This window comes from Callithrix jacchus, chromosome 7, assembly GCF_049354715.1.
Source record: "Callithrix jacchus isolate 240 chromosome 7, calJac240_pri, whole genome shotgun sequence".
NCBI classification, from domain to species: domain Eukaryota; kingdom Metazoa; phylum Chordata; class Mammalia; order Primates; family Cebidae; genus Callithrix; species Callithrix jacchus.
Window position 1 is genome coordinate 89,853,492 of NC_133508.1, and position 13,027 is coordinate 89,866,518.

General features: G+C 42.0%; 2 protein-coding genes across 4 annotated transcripts in view; one reads left to right on the forward strand and one right to left on the reverse strand.

Moving 5' to 3' along the window:
• ZFYVE9 (zinc finger FYVE-type containing 9) overlaps window positions 1–9,676 on the reverse strand; it is a 216,541-nt gene extending 206,865 nt beyond the window's left edge. For all 3 annotated transcript variants that reach the window (XM_035251494.3, XM_035251492.3, XM_035251493.3), the window contains exon 1: window positions 9,329–9,676. The gene's annotated coding sequence lies outside the window, so the exon portion shown is untranslated. The remainder of the gene's footprint in view (window positions 1–9,328) is intronic.
• LOC144577193 (uncharacterized) lies at window positions 5,249–12,700 on the forward strand. Its single transcript, XM_078333116.1, has 3 exons — window positions 5,249–5,254; window positions 8,977–9,998; window positions 11,829–12,700. Exons 1-2 carry the CDS (start codon window positions 5,249–5,251, stop codon window positions 9,754–9,756), a joined length of 786 nt encoding a protein of 261 aa, XP_078189242.1. The 3' UTR covers window positions 9,757–9,998; window positions 11,829–12,700.
• The last annotated feature ends 327 nt before the right edge of the window (window positions 12,701–13,027 follow it).

The following is a 13,027-nucleotide window of genomic DNA, read 5'->3' on the forward strand; positions in this document are numbered from 1 at the left end:
AGAACTGGATGCAAAAACAGGAGTGGAATGATCAAGCTGGAACTAAATCCTGAATGCCACATTAAAGAATCTCAACCTTGCTTTTTAAACATAGAGCAGAAATTTCCAAGAGTGACCTCACAATAACTTCAAAAATAATTTACCTCAGCTACTACTAAAAAAAAAAAAAAGGACAATGAACACCAGAATCACAAAAAGGCCTACATGACGTATTGTGAAGTTCAAGTTTCAAAATGGCAGTGTTTTATTTCAATTACCTTTTAGGGATTGTTTCTCCTGCTCAATTGAAAATTTAAAATGGAGACTGAAGTTTATATAAATCCTGACTGAATGCTTTTACAAAATTTTGACATTGCTTAGTCTGTCTTTTTTTTTTTTTTTTTTTTGAGACGGAGTCTCGCTTTGTAGCCCAAGCTAGAGTAGAGTGGTGCAACCTCGGCTCACTACAACCTCCGCCTCCTGGCTCCTGGTTCAAGCAATTCTCCTGCCTCAGCCTCCCAAGTAGCTGGGTTTACAGGCACACGCCGTCACACCCAGCTAATACAGATGGGGTTTCACCATGTTGGCCAGGCTGGTCTTGAACTGCTGACCTCATGATCTCCCCGACTCGGCCTCCCAAAGTGCTGGGATTACAGGTGTGAGCCACCACGCCTGGCTTATCTTTTTTTTTTTTTTTTTTTTTTTTTTTTTTTGAGACAGGGTCTCCCCCTGTTGCCCAGGCTGGAGTACAGTGGCGTGATCTCAGCTCACGGCAGCCTCCCATTCCAGGTCACTGGTTTCAAGCAATTCTCCCACCTCAGCCTCCTGAGTAGCTGGGACTACATGCGCCCACCATCATGCCCAGTTAATTTTTGTATTTTTAGTAGAGACGGGGTTTCACCATGTTGGCCAGGCTCGTCTCAAACTCCAGACTTCAAGTGATCCACCCACCTAGGCCTCCCAAAGTACTGGGATTATAGGTGTGAGCCACCGTGCCAAGCCCTATCTATCTATAGATTGATTTATTTATTTAGAGATGAGGTCTCACTATGTTGCCCAGACTGGAGTGCAGTGGCTATTCACAGGCATGATCCCACTACTGATCAGCATGGGAGTTTTGACCTACTCCATTCCCAGCCTGGCACAGTTCACCTCTCCTTAGGGAATCTGATTGTCTCCCACTTCCAGGAGGTTACCATACTGATGCCAAACTTAATGCAGCACCAGATCAGCATAGGACACTACAACCCAGAACTGCTGGGCTCATACAATCTTCCCACCTCCGCCTCCCAAGTAACTGGGACTACAGGCACATGCCACCACACCCAGTCAATTTATTTTAATAAAGAGAATTTTGAGATAGACTCTGTTGTGCTATTAAATCATAAAAATATGTACAATTTACTTTCTTCATTTTAATAAAATGAAGTCTCGCAGATAAACACCAAACCTTAACCACGAAAGGTTATAAAAGAACTAAACCATATTGCAAACAGAAATGCATCTTTTCATTAATCTTACCAAAAAGGCTCCAGAACTACTGTTTTTGTAACTTTATATGGAAATTATGCCATCCAAAGGAACTAAAAGATTGTATAATAAACTAGAACAAGACTTTCAGTTCAAAATCACCATTATAGATTCTAAAAGTGAAGTGGGAAAATACTGTGGGTGATCCACTGTATGTAAAATGAAGGTCTAAAACTTGCACTTTGTTTCCTCGAACAATGGTTCTCTGCAATATTTCCTAACCAGTTTGAAAAAAACTTTAGAAACATTAGCAAGTCATTAGTGTTGACTTTCAACTATGTCCTAAAAAACCTCATGGGAAGGCTTTAATATCTTGACTTAGTAACCAAAACATTGCATATTATTCTACATATGACGAACAATGACATTTATATTTACATAAAATTATGTATTATTGAGAGGTAATGGCACACCTGACTGCCTAGAAATGTTAACAAGAAACTGGACTGTAAATGTTTAGAAATGTTTCAGTAGAGTTAAAAAAAACAACAACAACTAAACTAAACCTAGACATTACAATTGCCTTAAGAAATATTCATATTGTCCAGGCCCAGTGGCTCACATCTGTAACACCAGCACTTTGGAAGTCCAAAGTGGGCTGATCATAGTCTGCTGTTCGAGATCAGTCTGGCTAACATGGTGAAACCCCTTCTCTACTCAAAATACAAAAATCAGTGGTACATAGTGGCAGGCCCCTGTAGTAACAGCTACTTGAGAGGCTGAGTCAGGAGAATTGCTTGAATCCAGTAGGCAGAGGTTGCAGTGAGCTGAGATCATGCCGCTACACTCCAGCATGGGCGACAGAGTGAGACTCTATCTCAAAAAAAAAAAAGAAAAGAGAAAGAAATATTCCTATTAAGGCTGGGAACAGTGGCTCACGCCTATAATCCCAGCACTTTGGGAGGCCGAGGCAAGCAGATCACTTGTGGTCAGTTCAAGACCAGCCTGGCCAACCTGGTGAAACCCCATCTCTACTAAAAATATAAAAATTAGCCAGGCCTGTTGGCACGTGCCTGTAGTCCTCGCTACGGGAGGCTAAGGCAGGAGAATCACTTGAACCTGGGAGACAGAGGTTGCAGTGAGCCAAGACTGCGCCACTGCACTCCAGCCTGGGTGACAGAGCGAGACTCCATCTCAAAAGAGAAAGAAAGAAATATTCATATTAATAGAAGACAGCCTTTTATATAGCTTAAGTCCTCACACCACCATTCCCATCACCATCCAATGTGATTAATCAGTTCCATCCACCAGAGTTCACTATTTACTCAACAAGAAACTGGAAAATTTATAGCTTTTCTTTTTTTTTTTTTTTTTTTTGAGATGGGTTTCACTCTTCTAGCCCAAGCTATAGTGCAATCTCGAGGTCTCAGCTCACTGCAACTGTCACCTCCTGGTTTCAAGTGATTCTCCTGTCTCAGCCTTCCAAGTAGTTGGGATTACAGGCATCCGCCACCATGCCCACCTAATTATTGTCTTTTTAGTAGAGACAGGGATTTTGCTATATTGGCCAGGCTGGTCTCTAACTCCTGACCTCAGGCGATCCACCCACCTGGCCTACAGCTTTTATCCTAAAGCCAAAAACATTCTTTGTCATCAAAGAATCTGGCAACGTATCTCCAAGCAAAAGTTTCAACTATTTACCTAATGACCATAAACAAAAGTTACTGAACAAGAGCCTGGTGGCTCACGTCTGTAATCCCAGCTCTTTGGGAGGCTGTGGGTGGAGCATTTGAGGTTAGGAGGTCCAGACCAGCCTGCCCAACATGATGAAACCCAGTCTCTACTGAAAAAATAAAAAGTTACAAACCGCAAATAGAGCCTCACCTTACCACTTCACACTCACTAGGATGGGTATAATCAAAAAAATAAATAACAAGTGTTGGTGAAGATGTAAAGAAATTGGAAGCTTCATACAATGCAGGTGGGAATGTGAAAAGATGCAGCTGCTTTGTAAAAAGTCTGAGTTTCTAGAGAGGCCCAGCAATTTCACACCTATAAATACCCAAGAAAAATGAAAGCATATTCCCACACAATAATTTGCACATGAATATTCACAACAGCACTATTTATAGTAGCCAAAAAGTTAGAAACAGCCCCCAACTGATGATAAATAAAATGTGGTATTTCCATACAATGGAATATTATTCAGCAATAAAAAGAAATGAAGTATTGACACTTGCTACTGAACCCGAAAACTATTATGCTAAGTAAAAGAAATCAGCGGACAGAAGGAGGGGACATAACGAAGGGAAGTCAGAGCCGCTGCCCTCGCCATGACTCGCGGTAATCAGTGAGAGCTCACCCACCAGAGGACTAAAAAAGCAGAGAGACTAGGTTACGGGAAAGTGTCGAGATGACGGGCTTTTTGCTGCCGCCTGCAAGCAGAGGACTCCAAGATCATTCAGCAGAAGCAGAAAAAGACAAATGAGTAGGAGGAGGAATCTAAGTAGCTTTGTGGCTTCGTGTCCAATCCTCTTGCCCTTCACCTGTGTGCTTGGACCAGTTCTACCATGCTTGCGTTTCCTCCTGCATTGCTCACAGGTCCCAGCACCTATGGCATTCCCTTTGCCCTGAGTCTGCAGCGGGTCCCTTTTGAGCTTCCTTCCCCTCAGGTAGCCTCTCTCACCCAGGGCCACTCCCGGGGATGAGGGGGTTACCCCTTCCCAGTGTTTTTATTCCTGTGAGGCTCACCCCAAAGTATTAAAAGTAGCTTTGTAATAAAAAGAAAAAGAAATCAATCATTATCATACAATTCCACTTACGTGAAATGTCCTGAACAGATAGGCAAATCCATAGAGTCAGAAAGTACATTAGTGGTTGCCTAGGGCTGGGAGAATTGGGGAGATCCTGGAAGTGACTGCTAACAGGTACAAGTTTCTTTTTGGAGTGATTAAAATGTTCTAAAATTAGACAGCAGTGATATTTGTACAACATTGTGAATATGTTATACTGCTCTAACTTTTCCAGTTCTGTAAATGGGCTATTTATGATAATTTAAAAGAAAAATGTAAGTACTACTTAATTTGTAAAATGGAAAATACTTTAGGCATCGACTATCCCTTATCTAAAATGCTTGGAACCAGAAGCATTTGGGACAGATTAGATTTAGAAGCATTTGGGACAGATTAGGATTGGGACACAAGTCTAAACATGAAATTCATTTGCTTTATATATACCTTATACACATAGCCTAAAGATAATTGTATACACGATGTTTAATAACTTTGTACATGAAACAAAGTTTTGGCTGTTTTGATTATGACCCATCACATGAGGTTAGGTGTGGAATTTTCCACTTGTGACATCATGTCAATGCTCAAAAAGTTTTGGACCTACAAGCATTTCAAATTTCAGACTCCTGGATTAGGGATGCTCAACCTGTAAAAACAGCACTTTTCAAATTATTTTATTAAATAAAATTTATCATTATAAAGTACAAGGCATTCTACTAACTCCATAATTACTTATTATACTGACACCTTGGTTCCACCTTAATTTAGCAATTTCTAATACTTCAAAATTGGATCATGCTGATTTTACTTAGTAGTAAAATAATTAACAATCTTGAAAGCTCTTTTTTAAAAACTCAGAAATATATTTTCCACTTCCAGAGTCCAGATTTACCAGGACTCATGGGACTGAACTATAGCTTTGATTTACACATTATATCATTTGATACAATAATCCTGTAAGGTGGGTATTATCAGTTGCATTTTATATAAAAGTAAATTGAGGCTTAATGGAGGTAAGAAACTTGTCCAAGTAATGCAGGTTATAATCAAAGACTGACAGGCTATAAAATCTAGTTCTAATCTACTGTAGTTTATAAGGAAAAGTCTATGTTCTGAAAACAGTTCTTAAGTAAATTTAATAAATTGAGAGTTTTTTGAAAACCACATAAACTATTTCAATTCAGTGCCTGCAACTATGTATTTTCCAATATTGTTATATACAGTTGTCTCTGTATCTGTGGGGGACTGGTTTGAGGAACCCATAGGATACCAAAATCTGTGGATGCTCCAATCCCATATAAATTGGCACAGTATTTGCATATAACCTATTCACATCCTCCGGTATACTTTAAATCATGTTTAGATTACCTATAATGCCAAATACAATGTAAGTGCTATACAAATCAACTGCTATACTGTATTGGGTTTTTATTTGTATCATTTTTATTATTGTATGATTACTTTTTATTGTTTTGTGGATTTTTTTGAGCCTTGGTTGATGGGAGCCACAGATACAGAGGTCTGACTGTACTAATAATGTTGCTCTATATAATGCAGGTCAAGTGTTAAAGATCAATGAAAACTCTGAAAATGAATTTGCAACAAGTGTATCCTATACACAGGGAATACTAATTTACTGGCTAAAAATGAAATGAAAAATATACTAAGATCAAAATTGTTTTCCATAAAAAATCCCAAACAATTCCAAAAGTAGATTTAGTCTCTAAAGAAAAAATAAAGCAACCAAGTTTTAAGTCACACAGAAATTTCAATGTCTGATTTTTGTTTTTCCCAAAAAGAGGAAAGAAATATACTTTCATTGGGCACCTTCTGCATGACAAACACTGAGCTAATTGCTTTTGGTTACTTTTAACTCATGGAACCTGTTCTTCACAACAGCATTAATTTAAATGTCTGATTTTTGCTGGGAGGGGTACTGTTATTCCAATAGTACATAAGAAATTCAAAATCTAAATGTCACATTGCTTTAAGAGGTGTAGTAAGGATTCCTGCTCACATCTGACTCCATACTCGGCACCACATTATGCAATTAACAACCATAAAACCACATATATACACCATCCCTTTAGGAACATAAGAACTTAAGCGAAAATCCAGGCAATTATCTTTTAAACAGGCTTTGTGCCTTGCAACCAGTCTATGGCTAGCACGTTTACAAGGTGCCAAATAAAAGTTTACTGAATGGAATGAATAGTGGTAGCTTAGCAACAGAGGAAGGAATGGTATCATCTCTACTCACTCTGCCTTTCTAAATGAGTTAATATGAAACTATCACCAGGCAATATAAACAATTATTTCCTTAAAGAAAACTCTGAATCAGGAATTGGAAGAGAAAGGAATAATATATAAAAATCATTATCAATGTTCTTAAAGGGCAAGATAAGGCAGAAGACTTAAACGGAGATTTAGCACATTCCACTCAATTACAACACTTGTCCTGTCTGACCCTACCTTGTAACAGCTAATTATAGGTATCCTGCTTACACAGGACAAGTTTAGGAGTGCCCTTGGTCATTTTTGTGTTTCCCAGAATACCTACAACAGGACCTGGCACTTAACAGTCAAAACTGTATAAGAATCTTTAAAAGATTGTTATACATTTTCAGATGTATTTATCCTAAAAGCCTTGCAAGGTAAGCATAATAACTGATACATATGCATTTTACAATGACATTGGTGTCCATTAAATGCCAAGGTAAATGGCCAGGTACTCTTCTATAACACCACAGCTATCACAGGAGGCTCCCAATAAATGGCTGCTGATTGGATAAGCTGTCCCACAAAATATAATTTTTCTTTCTAACATTATAACACTAGTATCTGTAACTACAAGAAATGAGGTCCTTTAAGCTGGAGCTGCAAGGAAGAAAAAAAAATGCATTGCCACTTAAGATTTATAGTTTTCCTAGAAAATAAACACCTTCCTTTGGCTCAGCAAGGTTAACTTTAAACTTACTATAGCAGTGATTCTCAAACTTTAGTAGATCTAAGAATCAGGGAGATTAATAAAAATAAAGTTATTTGGACCATCATCATCCCCAGAATTTCTATTCAAGGGACCAAGAATCTGCATATTTTTATATATTACATATAATACCTATGTTATATATATATACACCAAGCACTCTCAATGGATTCTAATGTTGGTGGTCTTTAGGGACACACTGAGAACTGTATTCAACTTTTTTTTTTTTTTGAGATGGAGTCTTGCCGTATCTCCTAGGCTAGAGTCAGTGGCTCAATCTTGGCTCACTGCAACCATCACCTCCCAGGTTCAAGCAATTCTCCTGCCTCAGCCACCTGGGACTAAAGGTGTGCACCACTAGGCTCAGCTAATTTTTGTATTTTCAGTAAAGACTGGGTTTCACCATATTGGCCAGACTGGCCTCGTGATCCACCTGCCTTGGAGAGGGGCATCTTGCTTACGTTGCCCAGGCTGGACTGGAACTCCTAGGCTCAAGGGGTCCTCCCCATTCAGCCTCCCCAGTAGGCCTAGCTGCCACACCTTGCCTGAATTAGACTTTTAAAAACCTAAATTAACCTACCTAAATAACTGGTAATCAAGTCAATTTTTAACAGTTAGAAATATTTAAAATCTGACAAAAACAAGGCAAGACTACAGCATCTAACACAGTAGGTCTTCAAAACAAAAACGCACCATGCCCAACTTTCTCCCTAGATGGAGCCCCATGCTGCATAGTCTGTTAAGTCAGGGATCTTTTAAGTAGGTACCCATATTCTTCTGTTTTAATTGATGAATTCAACTACAGTTCCAATGTAATTTAGTAATACATTTTTATAGGTCTTATACAAATGACAGTGTAAAATGGAACAGTCAGATAATTTTAAATCTAATATACAGAAATAATAATTTTTAAAATCACTGTACAAGCTCATTATAAACCTGTACCGTTTACAATCTGTGAGAGTATGGGTGATTTCTCCTATTACTATTAAGACCCAACACAGTACATTTCTGTACTTCCCAAATTTTCCACAATAAGCACATTTTTTTCATGATTATAAAAGTTTTGCAAGTACCTATAAGTCTTGTAACTTTCACACACATAACAGGAAAGCAAGAATAACCTGTAATTGCATTTCTCAAAAACATAAATATCTGACTTACCTTATCAAACTGTAATCACTAACATTTTTCAACACTAACATCAGAACAAATCATTTTATTTCTAAAATTTAGCATGTATTCCATTTCCTTCAGTTATTTATTAAGGTAGCTGGCACTTAAAGAGGACTTAAAATCCTCTTGCCAACCATTCTCTGGATCTCTTTAAGTGGAACATCTTTGTACCGAACACTGAAGCATTAAAATATTTCCTCTGGCGTGGCGTTGGGGGGGGGGGGCAGACCTGTGTAAAAAACGTTTTTATAACTATGAGTGTTTATCTAGAAAACAGCATCGCAAAGATGCAATGGGGCTTCAAGGCAGACCACGCTTAGAGGAAAGATACAACATAAGGAGGCAGGGATGAGCCATCAGCAGGTGACGAAATTTCACCCCAAGACGCAAAAGGTTGTTCTCGAGCAAGTCAGATCCACGAATGACACTCCAGCAGTACCAGGGGGTCTCTTGGTCCCGCACTCTCTGCACCCCAATTCTCACTCTGACCTTCCTCCCCTCCCCCTTTCCCCCCACCGGGATTCTGCGGGACTCGGAATGGGACGCTGGGAAGCCAAAGCTGTTTGCAAATAGGCGTCATCTGCCTCCCTCCGGGATGTACTTACAGGGCCCGGGCTAAGAGGCTGCTGCGCTCGGCCCCGGCCCGTGCAAATCCGAAAGGCGGCCGTGCTCCTGCCGGCCCCCAACTCCACACACCGGGCCGCGCCGGAACCGGGGCCGGGGCGAGGGCATCCCAACGGCGCGGGGCCTAGGTGCCCCCCACGGCCTTCAGCCTCCCAGGGGACGCGGGGAGGAAGGGCTGAGGCCCCAGGACCGCGGGGTGAGGGAGGCGGCCGCAGCGGTAGAACGCCCGGTCCGCCCGACCCAAGGGCTGCAGCCAGGGCCCCAAGAGGGCGAGCCCCGGACCGCGCCGCGCCACACTCACCTCGAGCAGCGGCCGCCTCCGCTTCAGCATGGCCAGGCGGGTCGTCCCTGAGCAGAAAGCCTCCTCAGGAGGGCACCGGCACGGCCCCAGGCGCCGCCGCGAAGCCTCCCACTACTGTAAGAGCTGCGGTTGCTGCGGCTTCCGCTGCTACTGCTGCTGAGGGCCGGCGCCCACCCGGCCGCATCGGCGCACGGGCCGCGGCAGCCACGCGGATCCCGAAGGAGCGCCGCCGAGCCGGGCCGGGGGCGCAAGGCCGCTGCGGGACGACCGAAGTGCGGCAGGCGGGGATCCTCGGCGAAGCCTCCAGCGTCGGGGTGGCCGCTCCTGCCGCCCGCGCCGCTGGGCCACAGCGCCCCCTGGACTCCACGTCCGGCTACGGCATCGGGACTGCGGCGGCCGCGCCGGTCACGAGCGGCAGGGAACGCTAGGGAGCGAGGCCTGGGGGCGGCTAGGGCTCGCGCTCCCTGCACGGCGCACGGCGCGCGGCCCGCGGCCCGCGGCCCGCGGCCCGTGACCGGCCCGGGACTCCGCTTCCCGGAAACCGGAAGCCCCTCACTTCCCACCAACCCCTGGCGTTTCCTGCCCCCTGCAAGACCTGAGCACCTTTTCCTTCTCTCCCGAAAGTACGTGAACGTTCTCGTCACTCAGACCGGCACCTGAGAGAAGGAATGTAAGGGAATCTCTTCTTTTGTTTCTCACGGTTTCGGGGATGGCCGGGAGACCCCCTTCTAATCCCTTTATTATGTGTCTGGATGAAAGAAGAGTGACCCAGAACAAACATTTTTTTCAGACATACACACTCCTCTCCCAAAACAGACGAAGGAATTGTCTTTGACCTTAACTTTTTATCTACTGTGCAGATCATTACAGAAATTTTCTACAAATACCAACCAAACCCTTAACACCTAAACCACCACTCTCACAAAACAAAAATGAAAAACTATATATATATGTATATATATATGCAGAGCCAGAGAAGAGAATAGCCAACGGGTTGTCCTGAAATTCATAAACAACTTAAAAGTAAGCAAAGAATCACCCATCTTTTACTAACACTCTCCCTGTTCTGACCTCTTGTCTCCCACTTCGCCACCCCTCATCCCATCCAAATCCTAGTAAGGCTCTGAAGGAAGGAAATTCTTACACAGTGGGGGCTATGGAATCACTCTGTTTACAGATGCCCATATTTCATCACACTCAGCCTCTAGGGTGCAAACGTCAGAACCAAAAACAAAGAAGACTGTCAGAGGGGAAGTAGGGAAAGAAAATTCTCCAAATCCTCTGATCCCCAAATTTTCCAAATACGCTTTTTTTTTTAACAGAGTGGTATACTAGAATAGGTAGTGACTTTGGTTTCAGACACATACCAACACTACCAGTTCCAGTTCTGTCATGTATAGCTTTATGACCCTGGGCAAGTTATATAACATTTTTCAACCTCGGTTTTCTCCTGCCTGCCTTGCTGGTTGTTGTGAAGACTGGAGATAAAGGGGCTGGCCCATAGAAGATAATGAATGTTAGTTCCCATTTTTATTGCTTCCAGTACACCCTCACACCCTCTCTTATGCTCAATTTTGTACTCATCTGTTTTTGCTTCTCATTCATTCTTTCTCTCTCTCTCTCTGTGTGTGTGTGTGTGTGTGTGTGTGTGTAAGTGTGTTTCTATCAACATATGGATGCTCCATTCTTCATCATCCCTAGTCTGAGTGAAACTTCCCTAAATTTCACTAATGGGTTTATGTAACACCCCTCCATGGAAAAGTAGAGCTTCATACACTAGATCCTATGACATTCTGTTGCACAGCAGATATCAGCATACAACCAGTAGTTTTTTTATGTATAAAAATATTATAAGGCATCTCACCTTACCTTAGGTCATGGCCTATTGATGATAAATAATAATGAGAAATTACAAAAGTTCTCCAGAATCATTCATTTAATAATTGAATAGCCACCATGGAGAAGATGTCACCTAGCAGCTCTCTTAATGAAAGCTATTCCTGTGTAATCCTAAGTGTGTTTTTGCCACATACTCCTGAGTCACACAAAAAATCACTATCCCCTTTCGATAACAAGAGAAACTGGGGCTCAAAGGGAAACCATGATTCATCCTCACAACAATTCTATGAGTTAGGTGCTATGCTACCATCATTTTACATGTGAAATACATCCAACCTAAGGAAAAGCTGGAAGTAGACACTGAGATTCCCTTCAGTCCCCTATCTGATGCCCCAGCAGTCCTTTCAGCAATGTTAACAAAATGCTGGGCCGGGCTTACGCCTGTAATCTCAGCACTTTGGGAGGATCACCTGAGGTCAGGAGTTACCAGCCCAGCCAACATGGCGAGACCCCATCTCTATAAAAAATATATATATGAAAAAAAAATGCTGTAAGGATCATTCGTTGCTAAAAAATTTTCAATCAAGAGAAATGGGTCCTTCAACTGATTGAGATAATTAGTGCTATAACCTAACATTAATACTGTATTTTCCATGCCTAGATCACTGCCACCACAGGAAACCTGCATTTGTTTATGAATATTCATGCAACTCAGGGCAGAGCTACTACATGAAGAAGATGATTCATTTGTTCCCAAGACCAGTTTCCTCTTGCTTCACACTTTCTCTCCTTGTATTCAAATTCTGTTGCTGAAAGCAGCTGCCTTTATCATCACCACCTCCTCCCTGATCAAAGTAGTCTACTTTAAATCTTTTCATTCTCTATAATTTCATTTCATCATTTTGACTCTTCCCACTCAGTTTGCCCTCTGCTCCTAAAATGCCTCTCATCTGCTTTCCTCTCTTACACTGTAAATCTCTTGTTCATTTTAATCTACCTTGGCCTGCTGTCAATTGATTTGACTACCTGACACTCAATTTTGCATTGATTTCTACTATTAGCTAGTGACTCTGACATTTCTCTCTATTCCCAACGTGGTAGACCTCCCCACTTTGATTTTTATATTGTCTACATTATATAGAAAGCCAATGTTCTAAGAATGTTTTTTTAAACTGAGTTTAAGGTCTAGCACTCCAAGCAAAATATTCATTGCTCTTTAAAATTCGTTTTTAAAATTCAGGCCAAAAAGATACCCATTACCTGACTTGGTGAATGACACTATCATCCACCCAGGTGCCCAAGCCAAAAATCTCAGATTTATTAACTCTTGCGTCTTTCTCCTGGGCAAGTAGTTACAAAGCCTGATAAATTTTACTTTTTTGATTTTTAAATTTCTCTCCTCCTGTCCAACTCCACTTCCACTCACTTTGGTCTAAGATATATGCTCAATAAATTGTGGTGAACTGAATGAAGAAAAGGAAGAATGAATGAATGTATATTCTATTTGTATACAAGAATAAATACTGGCTGGGCGCAGTGGCTTATGTCTGTAATCCCAGCACTTTTGGCGGCCGAGGTGGGTAGACCGCCTCAGATCAAGAGTTCAAGACCAGCCTGGCCAACATGGTGAAACTGCATCTCTACAAAATACAAAAATTAGCCGGACATAATGGCAACTGCCTGTAATCCCAGCTTCTCATGAGGCTGAGGCAGGAGAATTGCTTGCACCCGGGAGACAGAGGTTGAAGTGAGCCGAGAGCACACCACTGCACTCCAGCCTGGGTGACAGAGCAAGACTTGGTCTCAGAAAAAATAAATAAATAAATTATAAAAGGGAGGCACAAGGATGACACAGTGGCT